General features: G+C 50.0%; 6 protein-coding genes across 6 annotated transcripts; 1 reads left to right on the plus strand and 5 right to left on the minus strand.

The window, feature by feature from the left end:
- Positions 1-1,351: 1,351 nt before the first annotated feature.
- On the minus strand, positions 1,352-3,226 carry DSM5745_00981 (uncharacterized protein; the record flags this gene model as incomplete). Its single annotated transcript, XM_026742997.1, has 3 exons — positions 1,352-2,162; positions 2,255-2,401; positions 3,150-3,226. The coding sequence occupies 3 exons, from the start codon at positions 3,224-3,226 to the stop codon at positions 1,352-1,354; spliced, it is 1,035 nt and encodes a 344-aa protein (XP_026608842.1).
- Positions 3,227-3,732: 506 nt separating this feature from the next.
- On the minus strand, positions 3,733-5,022 carry DSM5745_00982 (uncharacterized protein; the record flags this gene model as incomplete). Its single annotated transcript, XM_026742998.1, has 3 exons — positions 3,733-4,383; positions 4,435-4,694; positions 4,755-5,022. The coding sequence occupies 3 exons, from the start codon at positions 5,020-5,022 to the stop codon at positions 3,733-3,735; spliced, it is 1,179 nt and encodes a 392-aa protein (XP_026608843.1).
- Positions 5,023-6,313: 1,291 nt separating this feature from the next.
- Positions 6,314-9,244, plus strand: DSM5745_00983 (kinesin family protein; the record flags this gene model as incomplete). The annotated part of the gene is made up of 5 exons (XM_026742999.1): positions 6,314-6,761; positions 6,812-7,234; positions 7,306-7,618; positions 7,670-8,897; positions 9,032-9,244. The coding sequence occupies 5 exons, from the start codon at positions 6,314-6,316 to the stop codon at positions 9,242-9,244; spliced, it is 2,625 nt and encodes an 874-aa protein (XP_026608844.1).
- A 187-nt stretch (positions 9,245-9,431) lies between these two features.
- Positions 9,432-13,084, minus strand: DSM5745_00984 (transcription factor domain-containing protein; the record flags this gene model as incomplete). The annotated part of the gene is made up of 10 exons (XM_026743000.1): positions 9,432-9,696; positions 9,783-10,027; positions 10,125-10,646; positions 10,706-11,028; positions 11,084-11,598; positions 11,826-11,849; positions 12,144-12,164; positions 12,244-12,560; positions 12,609-12,701; positions 12,752-13,084. 10 exons carry the CDS (start codon positions 13,082-13,084, stop codon positions 9,432-9,434), a joined length of 2,658 nt encoding a protein of 885 aa, XP_026608845.1.
- Positions 13,085-13,876: 792 nt separating this feature from the next.
- DSM5745_00985 (uncharacterized protein) lies at positions 13,877-14,372 on the minus strand (the record flags this gene model as incomplete). The annotated part of the gene is made up of 2 exons (XM_026743001.1): positions 13,877-14,237; positions 14,332-14,372. The coding sequence occupies 2 exons, from the start codon at positions 14,370-14,372 to the stop codon at positions 13,877-13,879; spliced, it is 402 nt and encodes a 133-aa protein (XP_026608846.1).
- A 399-nt stretch (positions 14,373-14,771) lies between these two features.
- On the minus strand, positions 14,772-15,110 carry DSM5745_00986 (uncharacterized protein; the record flags this gene model as incomplete). The annotated part of the gene is made up of 1 exon (XM_026743002.1): positions 14,772-15,110. One exon carries the CDS (start codon positions 15,108-15,110, stop codon positions 14,772-14,774), a length of 339 nt encoding a protein of 112 aa, XP_026608847.1.
- Between the last annotated feature and the right edge of the window lie 2,497 nt (positions 15,111-17,607).

Genomic DNA, 17,607 nt, shown 5'->3' on the forward strand with positions numbered 1-17,607 from the left:
AGACGATGATCTGCGGCATGGGGGTTGGGCCAGCCTTGGTATCGAAATCGAATCAAGGGCCCATGGCGAGCGAAGTGAATGAGGGCTATGCCCACGTTTAATGGCATGCTGCTGCAGGGAATGGGATGCGCCTGTTTAGTTTTGCCTTTGGTTACTAAGGTTTGCTATTCCATTGATAGTATGGTAGCTGGATGGATCCTTTTAGTTGGAAAACCTTGACTTGCCTTGCTGGACCAGGTTGTTTGGCCTTGCCTGATCGGATCGCACGGATGGTCGGGAGCTGCTGGAAATCACCGGGATCAGCATTCCACCCATCCATATGCATCGTCCGAAGCTGACGCATCCCATGGGAGCCAGGTCGAGCATCCCATTGCCGGGGAGTTCAATAGCCAGTTTGCTCCGACCGGGCATGGAATGCTTTTTTATCAACTTTGTTACAATACCCTCAGCATCAGGATGTTGGCACTGAATATCCCCTTCTTCGACCCCCCAGTCCAGATGCTGGTGGTCTATCTGGTCCTCCTCATCTTTTCACTGATCGTCAGTTCCCCCCGCCCATGTCTGAGGTCTCGACTTGCCGTGCCGCTCTGCTAAACCCGCGCAGTTCTTGGAACAAACGCTCTTCAACCCCCTCCGCCATCTCCCTGGGCCGTGGTATAGTTCCGTGACAGGCCTTGTGCTTCGCTTCCATGCGCTGAAGGGCTACCGGTCTCAATGGGTCGAGGAAGTACATAGGAGATATGGACCGGTGGTTCGCATCTCGCCAGACGAGGTAGATGTTTGTGACTAGGATTTTTGGGACGATGTGGACGAGCATCAAACGCCCAGGGACTGACGCACTTCGAAAGAACATGGTACGCACAGTTATACCATGTTTTACCCTGCATGTAGTTCTTGACCGGGGTCGATGCCCCCCTGCAACCAGCATCGCGCCTTCCCCATGGGTTTCACGGGGCCATCGGCGTTCATGCGTTCCCAACTGTCTACAACTGCGCAAAAACCTGGGATCTGTTCATTTACCGCTAGGAGGCGATAAGAGGAACTAGATCTACCTCTAATTCAATGCTGAAGAAACACAGCGAATGGCGTGGTATTCTCTCACGTGAAATCAGTACACCAAGTTCGTACTATGTTGCGCTAACACCCTGAGATACACGTTGTCCAAACAAAGCCACTTTTGCGCAATCAGGGGCGCATTGTTCGAAAGTCACGAGTACGCAACTAACGACCCAGCGGACTAGCCAGCGGAGAACTGATCACCTCACTCTGGTTGGCCAACACGGCGCAGTATAAATCATACGATTCCTCACCGTCCTTAAGCCGACACCAGATATCGAGTCCAGGGCATATTCTACCGACGGAAACGTGGGACCCAAGCGATTCTGGCAGCAGCGTCTTCCTCCACTCCGACGCTTGAGGGCGGAGTGAGCACGACAGTAGTGCCGTCATCACTTCTTGCCCCTAGCGAAGGTGATACCTTGTTCAACTCAGTTCCGGGCTGGGGCTTGAAGCCTTTATCTTCCTTGATGTTGTAGCCTGCCGCAAGCCGCGCATCCGCCAGTTTGTCCGTCAGAACAGATGCCATTACCCGCGCAAGGAAAGGCGCAAATTCCGTATCGAGCCCGAACACGGCCTGAAACCTGCTTGTCCGGAAAAGTGTCTCATTATCATCAAAGCTTTTCCTGAGTTCGTCGATGAGATGGTCTGCGAACCACTCGTGCTTGGAAATCCCGGGAAAGACCTCGGCCACGATCTCAATCATCCGAATAACAGGGATATCGTCGTCAAAACCCAGTAAAAGGCCCTTGGCAAGCTTAGCAAGGCCAGCCAGCTCGTACCTGACTGCGGCACTATAGACCCGAAGAACGATCATGTATTCGGTCTCCGTCTCGGAACTTGTCGGTGACTGCGCGTATTGCAGACTTTCAAAAACCTCTGTATGGAGATAATGGACAAGCGTGTGGCCGGCGTCCGGGTGCACATCTTTCAGCTCCAGTTCAAGTAGGAGACGTTCATAACCGTCTACTTCCGGAACAAATTCGTAGTAGTTGCATTTCAGAAGAGATGGGTGCCTCTCCACGATGGCCCTTGGGACGACGAAGCGGCGGGTTTCTGGATCTGCGCCGATGTTGATGGTCACTGCTTCGCTTTCGTACGGGCTTCTGTAGCAAGCCATAGTCAGCTGAAGCCTATTGCCACGGTCGGGGCAGATGAGTATAGTTGCAGAATGGGGTTGTCGTCATGAGCGACATACCTGGGCACATACTTGTTTCCTGGACCCTGAGCATCGGTCGGCTCCGTAGCTGCAGGCGGCTGGGCAACAGTGTCAACGTTGGCTTCGGACTCGCCAACGTTGGCTTCGGACTCGACATGAAGGTACTCATCCCATTGACGTATTGCCCTGTTAATAGCCGTAGATTTGCTGGCTTTAAAGAACTCCTTTATCTTTAAATATTCCTTGTATATTATTATAGGCTTATTCGCAAGCCTTTTATATTACCCACACTTTTTTAGGTGCTTTTTCCTTGGTGGTATTATTTGTTAACATACAAGAAGAGATTTAATATAAATTTCCTCCAGTGGTAAGGGACTGGATAGGGGTGAGTTTTATTAATAAAAGAAACTAGAAATAAAGTACCTGGGAGGTCGCGGGGTCCCTTAAGATACTATATTATATATAATTAAAACTTTATCCGCAGTGTTAACATAATAAGTAATAGCGCGTAATTTTTAGCTTATTTTACAGGTAAAAGTTAACGCATACTAAGCTGGTGATAAACTTGCCAAGTATAGTGGCGCCGTGGGACCTGAAACCTTGTTCATGGCCTTATAATTTATTCCAGTCTCTTATTGCGGTTTAAAAAACGGGTATACATGGCGGCCAAGCTACATCGGGTCTCACTGTATGATAGCAAGATATGGTGCCTTTAGAGGTCTAACTATAGCACACCTGGAGTTAACAAACGCTTGAACGCTGCGAGGAGGAGTCTCTGCCCTCAAACCGACAATTCTATCGTCCCCTGGACGTAAGGTTCTTCACCCCCGGCGGGTTCCTCACCAGTTGAACCTTGGCTAAGCACCAATGGTATCTCTTAAATATCAGGTACTTGTATCTTCCCACAAATAGAGGTTGCTGCTCTTAGTCTCACAAAGTGTTTCCAGACTCCTGATTCCATTGGAAGTCGAGGATTGCAGCCGCACGTTCCGCAGCGCATGAGACAATCATCTCCACTTGCCACAGATACTGCGGACATGTCCTGTTAGGAATCGGGCGTGATAGAGACGGGAGAACTTTGGATTTCTTTTTGTGACTCCATCGCTACGCGTGGACAACGTACCCGACGATCGGGTATTATCACGACTGCCCTAGGTTCTCGGTGTTGAAGGATCGTCTATCTTGCTGCACATTCTGCCCAGTACATCCGTTTCCTTTGGTATGGGTCAATAAGATCTTTTCACCTTGCTATCTAGGTCAGGGTGGGAGTGAGTGAACCGCCTTGTTGCAGTAGCCCTCAAACGCCCCGTCGATAACAGAACTCTGACGATGAGGAACAGATACTACAAGATGGAGCTGTTGACTTCGCTTAATTCTAGAACTCCTTTTCCTAAGACAAAGCTAACCCTCCTCCGAGTCTGATTGCAGGTGTCTCACTCAGCCGTACGGTATGAAAGATATGCAAGTAAAATCCAGCGGCCATGGCCGACATGGCAATAGGATGCACACGACCATGGTCAATGCTCGCTCTGCCAACCTTCTCCCTCAGCCACCTCATCGTCCTCCTCGCTCTCCTCGATGTCAGTCCCCTCGTCGTCAGGCTCCTCCGCCGCCCCAGCCAGCGCCACAAGCCGGTTCAAAACCCACTGCATTTCCAGCAAGTCGTAGGATGGAAGAGGGCATTTGTCCGGGTCCTCGGTCGTAAAGGTGATGACCTCACCGGATGTGATGCAGTGTTGATCCGCCGCGTTAAAGAGCCTACTCCCGTCGGAGGAGGCATCGAGGCCGACGGTGTTTGCTGGCGGGCGTCGAAGGTGTTTACGCCCCGTTCCGCCATCAACGAGTGGGAGCCAGTGAAATTCGACTTGCATGCTGTGCTCATCCCCGCCGGGCAGAGGCTTCAAAGCGAACTTGCCCTTCCCCCACAAGGCGTGCGTGTCCGGGGACATGGTCAGGTAGTTCTCAACGGTCTCGGCACGGTTCGGGCCTTGGATTGCGCTCTCCCACTTGGCTAGTTGGTCGTTGGGCCAGAAGTCGGCCAATGTCTGCCAGAAGACATCGTACTGGTCTTGACCGGCCATGCCCAAGGATGACGCGCAAATCTGCGCTCCCTGATTACCGGTCTTGAAATGCGTGATGACACAAGTTTGGCTGTCTCTTTTCTTTGCCTGCACTTGATGAGTGGCGTACCCCCTTGGGCATAAGTGATGAGCACTTACCTCATCGCTGATGGCAGGCGAGCGATTGTACTCGATGGGCTCCGGGGAGGGCGTCTCGGGCGTGGCGGGTGTTGCAGAACCGGGAGTAGTAGGGGTTGAGCGCAGGGATTTCTGCCCGCTTGTTGGGTCCGCGGGAGCGACATTCTTTCCCAGGCGAGGAGATTTGGAAGGGGCTGGGTTATCCAACGCTGGCACTGGTTCGCGCTTCTTGCTTTCGGCCTCTTTCCTCTTTCCGTCCCTTGTTGCGCGGCCCCTCGCCCCTAATCAGATGGCTGTCAGCTAGGGAGCAGGCTCTTGCTAATATTTAGGTATCAACGTACAGGTCCTCAAGATTTCAAAGTATGTAGTGCTCCTATTCTGATTGTTTCTTTGGTTGTGACTCATCGCTATTAGATCCTCGGCATAGGCCCTGACCGACTCCAGGTCTGCTAGCCACATGAACGCCCATAGGCCGGACGATGTCAGATCACTTTGAATACTTGGCGTTTTCTCGAAGGCTGTCGCTAGCTTTTTGATAATTTCGAGTCGGAGCTTGTCTTCTGTCTCCGGGTAGGCGCCCGAGGGCGGGGAAGGGTTGGGATTCTCCATCTTGAAGCTCAGGCTGTGTTACCTGTAGATTGGCGATGTGGAGAGTTTGCAGAGGATGGCGGCGATGACTCAATTTGGCAGAGGTCGGTTCCAAGGTTCAACTAGGAAGGCCCTTGCCTTACTGCATGAGTCACGCCGGCAGACAGAAGCCATGCTCCTGCACGTGAAGGATAAATAGTACTTGGACATGGTTCTGATTTCAAAAGCATCCAGGCGGGACGGTGGAATTGTTCTACGTTTCAAGAATGCAGTCCAAGTGATGACTGGCGTGACAGCCCTTTGAGCGCAAAGCATTATCCTAGCTTGATGGATTCTAGGAATATTTGGAAGATGGAGGATTCTTCCCGTCAGGAAGGCAAGGCCGCAGGTGTTGCAAACCATAAAAAGCGTGGAATCTCTTAAGGCCGGCTCAGCGGTCCTTTCACCTGCTTAGGGCCTGCATTAAGCTCTATCCTCTGATTTGCATTCACTAGGTGTATACTCGAGCTTGAACCTCATACGGAGTAGCTTGCCACGGAGCATGTTGTGCTCTGGATGCTGAATCAAAACAGTGCATTTCCAGCGGAAAAGGCAAGATGGCCGAGTGGTTAAGGCGATGCGCATAAGACCTAGGTTCTGCTTTTTTTGAAAAGGCCCGCATTCCCAAAAGGGGTCGCTCGTTTGAACCGCGCTCTTGCCATTTTGTTTTTAGGAATTCCAGTAACTTTCTTTGATAATCTTGTCACTCTGAAATGATTTGGAAGGAAAGATTACAAGAGAAAAGAGAGAAAAGATTCGGAGAAAAGGACAGCCAAGATTGGTGATCTTTATCTTTCGTCTCCTTAGAACCCCGCGGCCCCTCCACCCTAACACAACCCAACTCATTCTCCTCTCCATCTCCGCCAATCCAGCCCTTCCATCGAAACGATGAAGATCCCACTATCGATTATCCTCTGCTGCACATGCGTCCATCTTACATCGGGACTCAGCCGCGGCCCAAACCGTCCCGTTGATAGTGATGAATCCGCCTGCTCGTCGCGCCCTTGGCTGGCTCAGCCCATGGCCATAAACCTAGGAATGCATGCTATGTAGGTGCCTTGCTTGAACACAATGAGGTTTCAAAAAAAAAAAAAAAAAGCTCCGCTCACAAGATAAGAACCGTGGCCTATGCCTCCCCCAGCACGAACACCAGCATCATCGCTACCTTGGACACGAACAACCCAACTCACAACATCACACTATACGCCAAGACAATGAAGAGACTCCGAGAGGAGTATAAAAAGCTCGTTGATTCTCTTCCAGGGGACCGATAATGTCCCAGTGGGAAGGCCAGCTGTACACCATGTACCGAGATTTGGTGCGCCCTCTCAAGGCGTTGGCTGAGTGGTGGGGTTCTCTCAGGCCCAGACAAACCATCGAGACATCCACGTCGCCATATCTGTCCCCCGCCCGAATAGCATGGAACCGCACCAGGGCCATCGGTGTGAAAGCCGGCCTACTCAAATCAAACGAAGACCTGGCGCCGCAGGATCCCACGGGGATATTCGCCGCCGCACTGGAGACAGTCACAGCCACCGTTCTCAGGGAAACAGGCATCAACATCTCGTCGGCGATGGTGCTCTACCCGGATTTCCTGGATTGCAAACATGACAGGACGCATCGCGGACAGGGAGAGCTTATCAAGCGTGCCATGAGAATGGCAGGCTTGTACGCAAGACTTCGGCCCTCTTTCCCCGTTCGCACCGCGCCCTGGTGCAAGGGTTCGGCGGGTTTCTTTTTTTCGACGAGAATAAGAAACACTCGGCGGCAGGGCACAATCTCGTGCTCCTCGACCAGGGCCATTGGGGTCTGGACGTCACAGTCACAGGGGGATATGGTGGGGGATTCTGCCTCCCTAACCTCTTCGTTGAAGACCTCGGCTGCGACGCTATTATGCGCGATTTGATCTCAAGCCTGTCAAACACGGACGCTGTCCGTAAAGAGCTGGATCATGGGGCATCATTCGCGAAACTCGCAGCGGAGGTCAGCAGGGCGAGGGAGGCGCTCATGGCGCAGCATGATGCCGGCACCTTTGTCCACAAGTGGCCAGTTAATGTGCATGATTGGTGGACTAGTCCGGAAGAGCGCGAGCCGGATTCTATATCGCTGCGCTGGGAGGCTGTCCAGGCCGTGGACGAGAAGTATTTGCGTGATCTGGCACGCTGGCTTGTTGCCGCGCGGGATTGTATTCAAGGTACGTACACACCCCAATTCCCTATCGCAACCATATCCCACGAGCCCTCGGCTGGGCTGACTCTGTCCTAGAACGCACGGAACACTGCGCGCCTACGGCAACGACGAACTCGGCCATCGATGGCGTCGTCATGCTCGGCGCCGACTGCTCCTCCTCGCTCCTTGTTGAAGCGGTTCGAGCGTTGCTGGGCGAGGAGGTGCAGATCTTCCGCTCTCCACGCGATACAGATTCGGACGTGGGATTGCATGTTGCGGAACTGGGGGCAAAGGCTGCGCTGTGGGTGCGGGAGGACGCGATCGGCAAGGAACTTGCGAAGCACTGTGATGATCTCTTTGGGTATGATGCTGATGAGGAGGGGGATGAATGGTACGAGCATGGAGAGCTGTGAGAAGCGCTCCATACTTCAAGGCCATGATGCTTGCGCTTAGCTGATAGGTCAATCTGCTGCCCCACAGTGGAACCGAGCCAGTCGAAGAGCACGGGGATTGCAATCCCCGAACGACCGGGCCAATCAGGTCCTTGCTTGCATGTATTTTGTATAAATACCCCGTTGCGAACCATCGATGCTCCCATCCATCCTGCAAACTTCAATCCCCTCAATAAATCCATTCTCAACATGCCCTTTGACGTCTTCACCAGATGGCGGCCTCTCCTAAATTCATCATCCACATCTCCAGGCGAAGCTGAAACAGTACCGGTCGCCGAAGCAGAGATCACCCGAGCACACGATACCTCACCAGGCAAGAACCGCACAGCAACCTCCATAACACCACCACCCCATCTCTCTCGAACCGCCGGCGTCCGCCCCTGGAAAAGCGGCCCCATATTCAACCGAGTCTTCGAAGCGACTGAGCCCGCGAACAACAGAACCGTCTTCGACGCCATCGTCGCACCAGTCATCCCGCGCGTGTTGGCCGGCCAAACAGCCAATTTCCTTGCGTACGGACACTCGGGGAGCGGCAAGTCGCATACAATCATCGGATACGAATTTGAGAATGAGGACGAGTTCGGGCTGTGTTTGGCGGCTGGTCGGAAAATCTTCGACGCTCTGGAGAGGGTTGGATTGTCGACTTCGACGTCAAGGACCACTGAGCATACGGACCAGCTGGGCGTCGGGCTGAGTATGTATGAGCTCCGCGGGAACACAGCATTCGACCTACTTCATCCCGGGCATGATCAATCCAATACAGGTACAAAAACCCCCTGCCACATCCGCTCAGGCCCCGACGGCAAAACACACATCCGGGGCGAGACAGAGACATTCCCCGACGGACGCGTCCGAGTTCGACCCATCGCGCAACGTCCTTGTTGGACCTTTAACGAACTCCGGGAGGCTCTACTCGCCGGGCTGGAACTACGTGCAACGGGGACGTCAACGATCCACGACCAGAGCTCTCGCACGCACGCTGTGCTCGAGCTGGAGATTGTCACCGGGACTTTGCTTGATGCCCGTGATGCGGTGATCGAGCGGCAGAGCGAACTTGTCCCCGTCGCGAAACGCGCGACGGATATTTACATCGAGGAGAATATGAAGGGGCTCATCCAGGACGAGACGGGAACGTACGTCCCGAATCCGGAGTATACGATCAACCAAGCGCGCATCGACGAGGCGGAGGGCAAGAAAGCCGAATTCGAGATAGCAGTCACTAGAGCCGAGGAAAAGGTTAGTTCTGTCTTTGCATCTTGTCCGCACGACTGTCTAGGTGGGAAGTTGGTCTTCGTCGATCTTGCGGGCTCGGAGTTCTACCATGACAAGTCGACGCCAACGTCAACGTCAACAATATCCCAGCCTCCCAGTGCTCCCAGTGCGAGAGCGAAGCTGTCTGCCCAGGAACAGCGCGAGGGACGACAAATCAACACCGACCTCCTAGCGCTGAAGGAAGTTATCCGGGCACGGGCGCTGGGGCACGCGCGGATCCCGTACCGCTCGTCGCCGTTGACGATGGTGCTGAGGGGGCATTTCGAGGCTTGTTCTGGTTCGAAGAATACCAGAAGCAAGGACAAGGTTGAAACTGGGGATGGGGATGGGGATGAGGGATACACAGCTATGATCCTGACTGTTTCTCCCGCGGAGTCGCAGTTCGCTGCTACGTTGAATACGCTCAAGTATGGGAATTTGGTTGGGGTTGGGGTTGGCGGCAGGCTACGAAGATAAAATGACACTGGGGGAGTGGATGAAACGGTGGACGGTCTATTTTTATTCTAGGGTGCCTGGTAGTTGGGGTCCTAGTCCTTTCTCTTGACACGCTAGTACCATCGTCCGCATCATGGTGGTAACATGTCTCAGCTCGTCTCGCCGTTCAGCAGTTTTATGAACGAATGTTCCGACCCAGTGGAGTAATGCATGGTCTTCTTCGTGTTTGGTTGAGTCATCTGCGCTTTTGGGGGTGGTGTTGCCGTTACTGTTGATCATCTCAATGCACAGTATAAGCAGAGGGGCGAACTGGTGGAGCATAACTAGACTACATGACAGTATTAGCCCTGGCCCATGGCTCAATGGCCTAGGATGGAAGGAGAACCAGCCTAGGAACGGGAGAGAGAGACATACCTAACGCCCCAACGCGCATACTCGTATCTCCCCGCGTACATGAACGATCGAAATGTCTTCAGAGACCGTCGGGCAGTGTCGACAGTGTACGCGGATAGCCTTCCACAATTTCCAATTTCATCATCCTGGTGCCCGCCCCGTTGCCTCGCCTGGTCGAGTATGATAAGCATCTTGTAGCACCCAAGCAGCATATCCACCGAGAGCCACGAGTCGATGTGCGTGGTTTTGCTGGAGAGGAGCTCATCCTGAATACCGTCAGTCGTTAGAAGGTTGGTTCCAATCACTTGTCCACGAGCTCGGTGGGCTTGAGCTTGATCGCAGGTGAGATTGGAGCGTACATACCGGCCTCCAAAGCGCCAACGCAGCCTCAACCTCAGTAATAAGGGCACTGGCCAACTCCCGATCAATGCCTTCTACCGGTAACGCAGTTCCAGACCCAGACGGATCGACAACGTCCAAGTACCGCAGCATCACAAGTGCCACGCGCATACTAGCGAGAAAGTGGATCTCAACTACGTGGGTGCCCTTCTCCTCAGTCTCCGTTCCCTCTCTGTCTGCATCCGTACGATGTGCCTGGGAAGGAACAATCCCCGGACTATCCGGAAAGTTCACAGCCCACTCGCCATTCCGGATGAGAGCCCGTGTGCCCAAGGACAAGCGGAACATGCAGTCCATGCGCAGGAGATGCCAGAACTCGAAGCGTTTGCGGTTTCGCTCGAGGGCGTCTGCATCCGTTGCGGATGTAGAGGGGTATGGTGCTGGCCCGTCGATCCGGAAATACCCCAGTGCTCTAGAAACGCGGCAGGCGTGCGCGAGCATCTTCCAGGAAAGATCGATGTTGCCTGTTTCGAGGGCCGTTGACACCTTGCGTAGTATTCGTCAGCTTTGGGTTCGCCCTTCTTGAAATGATAGGCGGTACGTACCGTAAAGCACGCTGCCGACAAATCCGCCTGAGATGGCGTGATACTATCCTCCATCTTACACGCTTCCATCCAGCGCTCTGCAAGATCGATGCACAGGGCCGTTATCTGCTTTGTGAGCGCTTCAGTATCTGCGGTTGTCACACCAGATATATTGCCATCGGTCATCCCCACAAGAAGCCCATGCAGCAGGACCGTGTAGTAGATGATCCGCGACGGATAATCAAGCTGAACGTGCGGGATCTCGAGCAGCTCCGGGATGGAGAGGAGGAAGGATTTCTCCAGGGGGACGCGGAAGCCCGGGAATTGGTACTGGGCGAAATATGCTAGGGTCACGAGTCAGCCGAGGGGTCCTGGGTATCTAGGGGGGTGCTGGTCTACTTTCTATGCACTGGCGAGCGGTTTTTCTGGACATGGGTACCGGTATCGGGGACGGACTGGGGTCCTGGCTTGCACTTGCACTTCCAGTCACCGGTTCAAAATCGACATGATCGACGACGGCCTCGATCGCGTCGATGCAGGCTTGACTCTTGAAAAGCGCCCCTTCGATGCCCCGCATATGGGAGAATGTATCGGAAATTAGCCGTGGTCGGGTATCTGGGTTCTTCAGTCTCTCCCACGCCTCCCGTGCTGTCGTAGGTCCGGCCGGAGGATACGTAGGAGCATAGTCCAGCATTGTCGAGCGAGTGTCGATGAGAACACGCAGATCAGACCTGAGAGATGAGACGGACGCATCCATATCCATGGTTTCATCTTCCCTTTCCTCTTCAAGGTCCATCTCCTCGTCTTGATCCAACTCGGCTTCGTCCACGCGATCATAGCTCAGCTGGCAATGTCTCTCCAGCCGGTCCAGCCGGGCAAGAATCTTAGAGAGGACATCCCTATCTTCGACTCCACTGGAGCACAAATTAGCTGATCCAGATAAGATGATCGAGAAATCTGCATACCACGTGCATCTCCGAACAGGCGTCTTCCGCGGCGGATAGACGCACTCGACGCCGCTGGCTTCACATCTATTACAGCGGGGATCGACTCGGTTACATCTGATCTTTCAGCCAGGAGTCAGTGATCACATCCGCTGGGATTTTGGGTTGGCGTTGAAGCGTATCGACGCGTCACGCACCTTTTTTGCCTGGCAGCGGCTACACTGGAAAAAGATGTCAGCGACCATCACGATGTGCAGTTCTTGATAACCTGGGCCAACGTACCGAGTAGCGCTTTAGAGGCCTGTGGGAGCTCATTGTTCGCCTAAGATAGGTATAGACAAGGTCAGAGGAGATGATGCGCGCCCGAAACAGTTGACGTGTCTGATCACGTGCCGTGGCCTTGAGGTGTACACTGCGAGGGCGAAATATATATAACTGACAAAATATGCCATTCAATAGGAATACTTTATGACTCTAGCATACTATACATCAGGATACGCCCCAAGATTACATACCCATCCGTTCCTCCATTAATTCTAGAATATCAAAGCCACACCCAGACCAAACCCCACTCCATTCCATCCTATCGTATACATCAGCACAACCAATTCCTACGTAAGCCCCGGCATCCCCCTCTTAACACCGGGCTCCCCAAAGCCGGGCGCCAACAACGGCCGCCTCCCCTCAATCCGCGTCCTAAAGATAGGGAAGAACTTCAGCAGGGCATGCTGCCCAAACGCCTCTTCGACGAGATACACAGTCACGCGCCACCACGCCAAGATCGAGCTGATGATCCAGAAGTACGCGGCGGCCTTCATGCCGGTGCCGACGCCGGTTCCGTACGCGAAGAGGCAGCAGGCGATTGTGGAGCCGATTGCGAGGGAGGTGAGCACACCGCAGAGGACGAGGTCGCGGGCTGTGGAGGCGATGGCCTGGTAGTGTTATTTGGGGCTCTGGGAAGAGAGGGTGGATGGACGTACAGCAGACCAGGTGAAGAAGGTTAGCACGATGAACCACGACGCCAGCTCGGGGAAGTGCTCGTCTATCGGGTGCGGGGGGAGGGCGCCGGTTGCCTGTATACATCAACAGCCATTTTCCACAAACAAGGATAAGGGCAACATACAACAAGCAAATAAAGCACCCCGATACTCATCCAGAAACTCCCCCACAGCACATGGATCACCGTGATCAGCGTATCCCTAGCCCCGTACCCATACAGCCCCGCGATGAACTGGCCCAGGCCGCCCCAGAACGCAACGAAGGGAAAGAAGATCGTCGGGGACTCGGGGGACCCCCACCAGTTCGCGATCCAGGTTGCGGTGATCCAGGTTGAGCCGGCGAAGCCTGCTAGGCCGAGGGCGGCGGGGGCGGCGATGGGGCGCAGGAAGATTGTTACGTTGGGGTCGCGGTCGAGGATGCGGTTTACCTTTTCGGGGTTGTTGGGTTCGAGGGACATTTTGGTGTGTTTTTGTTATGGGGTTGAGGGATGGGTTGGGAGAGTGGAATGGAATGGAGGTTTGTGCTTGGGGGTTGGGTTGTTTATCAAGGTTTAGATATTGATCATGTTATGGTGTCAGGATTACGTTTGACCGTTGTCTAGCTCTGAAGTTTGTCTATCTAAGTTTATGGTTAGTTGCTGCGTGACTGGGGCTCTTCACAGGTGCATTGTTGAGATTTACATATACCTTAGGGTTAGAAAAACAATGACTTCACCAGCCCAGGCACACCCGCCCACAGCCGGGCTCATGATCAACGGCAGATCAGCGCCCATCTTCCAAGAATCTGGGACAAAGCTTGTCGAATCTTGGACGATCAGTGGGAGCCCCGGATGGCTCGGGATGATGTCAAGAGCTATGACGCGGGGACCGACGATCCACGAATTGGACAGAGGCATCCCCGCGAAGAGTGAGATTGGCGATGAAAATGTCTACACCGAGAAAATGTTTCTCGACGGATTAATGGGCTTGGGTAGAAGTCAGCGTCGGTGACCACCTACCTGCCTATGTTGCACCTTCATTGCATCCCAGCCGCACAGATGATAGTACGTAGGTTGTATGGTAGCCTCAGATAGAGCAGGAAGATGCGTTACCACGGTCGCAAAGGTAGTATGCGAACTAGCCATGATATGTATTACTCCCCATAAGGCACAACAAACGATGAAAGACGGCAGTCCATCTCATCCATCGACAGCCTCACCATCAGAGTTATTCCAATGGAGGCATTTGACTCAGAACCCATGCTATGAATGCTAAACATTCTTCCTCTCTTCCGTCATCTTAAGATACTCCCTCAACGGCGGCAGATGCGGGTTCTCATGCTCCTCCCAATCGTCCTCTTCGTCGTCCGCAACGCTCGTCGCGCCCAGTTTGATGCCGGTGCCCGTGTCGGCGTGCGAGTGTTCAGCTTTAGGGCTTGATTCTGGCTCTGACCCGGTCGCGGGCATTCGGGTGTCGCCTGGGGACTCGGAGGACATTTTGCTTTGCGCGTTCATGGTTGCTTTGATGCCTTCGCTTTTTGAATTCTTGAACCCGATGTTTGTCAGGGTGTACCTGGGTATGTTTGGCGCGCGTGCGGAGGTCTGGCGTTTGATAACAGATGGCAAGGTTGTACTGTAGGGAGTAACGTGTGAAGCTTTGAAGACGCGGCAGAGAATCCGTTAAAGAGAAGCACAGAGGCCTTTTTTTTTTCATTCATTGGCCGTACGGATACTCGATTGGGGTTTTGTCATCTTGTGCTGATGTCATGACAGCTGATGGACCTCGGGGCTCGTAGATCGTCTGTCTGACATGTGCCCACGCCTGTGTCCGCCTGTTCATCTGATATTTGCGGGATTTGGCTTCATGTATGCAGGTGGTAAGTGTTAATCCTAACTCGTGAAATCTACAGGTATACAGAAGAGGGATAATGGTGCCTTGATGCAAGCTGGAGTCTTGGGAAATGTGGCAGGGCTGCTTTGGGCACCGGTATTTGGAATACAATAGGCCTTGTTAAAGAGTACGGGACTATGGTATAAAAAGCATACATACAACTATCCATGGATATTTTCATTAGAGCGCCCGCCGATGTCAAAAACACACATGGAAACATCCAGCATAGCCAGTGTGAGCTCAACTGTCACCAACAGATTGTTCAATGTAGAACATTCACAAATCATCATACTCCTTACTCGCAGCATCATACTCCCCCTTCTGACCTCCACTCCCACCGCCAGCTCCAGCCCTAAATGCCCTATAAGCATCTTCATCTAAATCCACCTCTTCCTCCAGATCCCCTTCCCTGTTTATGGTCTCTCCCTCCAACGCACCGGGCCGGGTTTGGCCGGGTACCTGTAGGTGGCCTCGGGATTCTTCAAAGCCGCGTCGAGGTGCGCCGCTAGCGCCTTGCGAGGTGATTCTGTCTTGCAGATTTGAGGCATCCATGCCTGCTTCGTTGGCGTCGGATACGTCGAGGGCTTGGTAGCCCGGCTTGCGGGTTGAGGGCATGGTCTCTGTGAAGAGTGTTTCTTTGCAGGTGGGAGTATGTCTTGGGGTGAACGGAGGAGGGATCCAGGAGACGCACGGTTCGGCTTGTGGTTAATTATATATGTGAACAAGGACCAGGATGGTCCTACTGACGCGGATGGGTGGCTTGTAATATAGCTTAAGGTATGGATGGGTGGTCAGGGGTTGACCATGGTTCATGTCGAGGCTATGGTGATGTCAGGACTTAGGTAGATGGCATCCACATATTACATAGAACCCGAACACCATTCCCGGTGATCAGGTGGATAGCTGGGTAAATGGCGCATGGGAGCATCATATGTGGATGATGCTCGTTGAAGTCCACATGTCTTCAAATACTCATCGCATAAGAGGTAGGTCAATGACCGATCTGGATACGGGGTCTGGGCATATTCCTGGCCACACGATATGAATAGCGGATGTAGGAGCCCATGTGTAGGGTCAAATCTATGCATAACACCTCATGCTACCAGCCCGTGAATATGCATTATTGACATAGCATCCATTGAACGACCACCCCTGCGTCAACTTTCACGAACCTCCCAAACCATCATACCCTACGCTGGCTGGGTTAGATTCCCTTTTCCCACCTGCTGCACCGTAGCATCCTCCATTTCGGGCTCATCAAGATCCTCATAGTTAGCCCCTGAGTTAATTCAAATTTCATCTACAGCCACCCAGTAAGATAACACTCTCTCATGTAAGGTGGAGGGAAATCCGCGTTGACAAATCTCTTGACCATTTGGCGGTAGGGCTGTAGTAGTAGTAGTAGTGATATTTAACGCCCCGGGGATCACTAGGCGTACGCCTAATATTTTAAACCTTTCTTAGGGTATGGGGGCGTGCCACTACTAAATAAGTAATTTATTTAAATATTTATATATAAAAAGGCTTTTTATTTTAAAGGGTAACTTTTACTAAAGCTTATAGGCTAGGTATTTATTTTTTACTTATTATTTTAATATATAGCTATTAACAGGTATTATTTATTATATACTTAAAAGTTTAAATATAATAATTTGTAAGGTTTAGCCCTTATATAAAAAAATTATATTAAATAAGCTAGTTATATTAAAAAAAAGGTGTTTAAAATAAAAAAAAATATAATATAATAAAAAAAAATTATTTAATATTAAATTAAATAATTTTAGTATAAGGGCTGCTAGGGCGCGGGAAGCCCTAGTATAAATAAATAAACTTATAAAAATTTATAATTTTTAATAAAAATATAAAGGCCTTAGGCTTTAATTTATTAAAATATTTTAAGGCCTTAGCCTTAGTTATTAATAATATTATAAGGCGCTAGGGTTATTATAAAAAATATTACCTAAAATAATAATAAAAAACTAAGTATTTAAGGCTTTTATTCCTCCTGTAAAAATAAGTAAGCTTAATATTTTTATATTAAAAGTATTTATAATATTATTTAAAGTTTTTATATAAAAACTTATATACTAGTTATTAATATAAAATAAGGTACTTTAGCACTAGTTTTAGCTATATTTTGATTTAATAAGGCTTTAACTTTATAATAAGCTATTATTTATATTAAATAAATAATTTTATAAAAATATTTTTTTATTACTTAGCCTAGGCAGCATGGTGTATTTATTTATATAAATTATATATTTTACTTATAGTAGGTTGCGCCTTTAAAAAGCTAGTATTTAAAAAATATACTTTTATTAAGGTAGCCTTATTAACTAGCCTATTAACTAGTTTATTTTTTTTAATATTTATATAACTAGGGGATTATTATAAATAAACTATATATTAATTTATAAGTTAATATAATACTTAAAAAATTTAATTAAAAAATAGCAAGGGCTACCCACGCGTGTATTAAATTATTAAAATACTATTTATATAAAGCTAGTAAATAAAAGCCTTAAAAAGCTTTTTAATTATTACTTTTAGTTTTTAAAGCGTGTTAATAGCCTTAAAATTATATATATAAAACTAGGTATTAATTATTAATAATTCCTGCGCCTAAAGGTATTATTTATAATATATTATATAATTATAGCTTATATAATACATGCCTTAATATATTTACTTAAAATTATTACTAAAAATCACTACTTTTATTATTAGTAATACTTATTATTATTACTTAAACTTTTCCACGGCTAGCTTCTTAACCTTACTATTAATAAAAATTTTTAGGTATTTTTAAAAATAATAAAAATATGCTAAAACTACCCTAAAAGTTTTTTAAAAAAAATGCTTTTATTATTTATACCTTTATTTTAGGCTTTTAGTATAAACTAGCGCCCTAATTATATAAGATTTTTAGTAATATTATTTATATTACTAGTGGGTTTTAATAATTTACTAACTAAAGTTTTAAAATAATTTATAGTTATACTTTTTTTAGTATTATTATAATAAAAAAAGCCTAGTATTCTTAAAAAAAGTTATTATAAATATTATTTAAAAAACTAAAAGTACACCGCGAGCGGCTAGGGTAAAAATTTTT

Source organism: Aspergillus mulundensis, assembly GCF_003369625.1.
Source record: "Aspergillus mulundensis strain DSM 5745 chromosome Unknown scaffold_0, whole genome shotgun sequence".
NCBI classification, from domain to species: domain Eukaryota; kingdom Fungi; phylum Ascomycota; class Eurotiomycetes; order Eurotiales; family Aspergillaceae; genus Aspergillus; species Aspergillus mulundensis.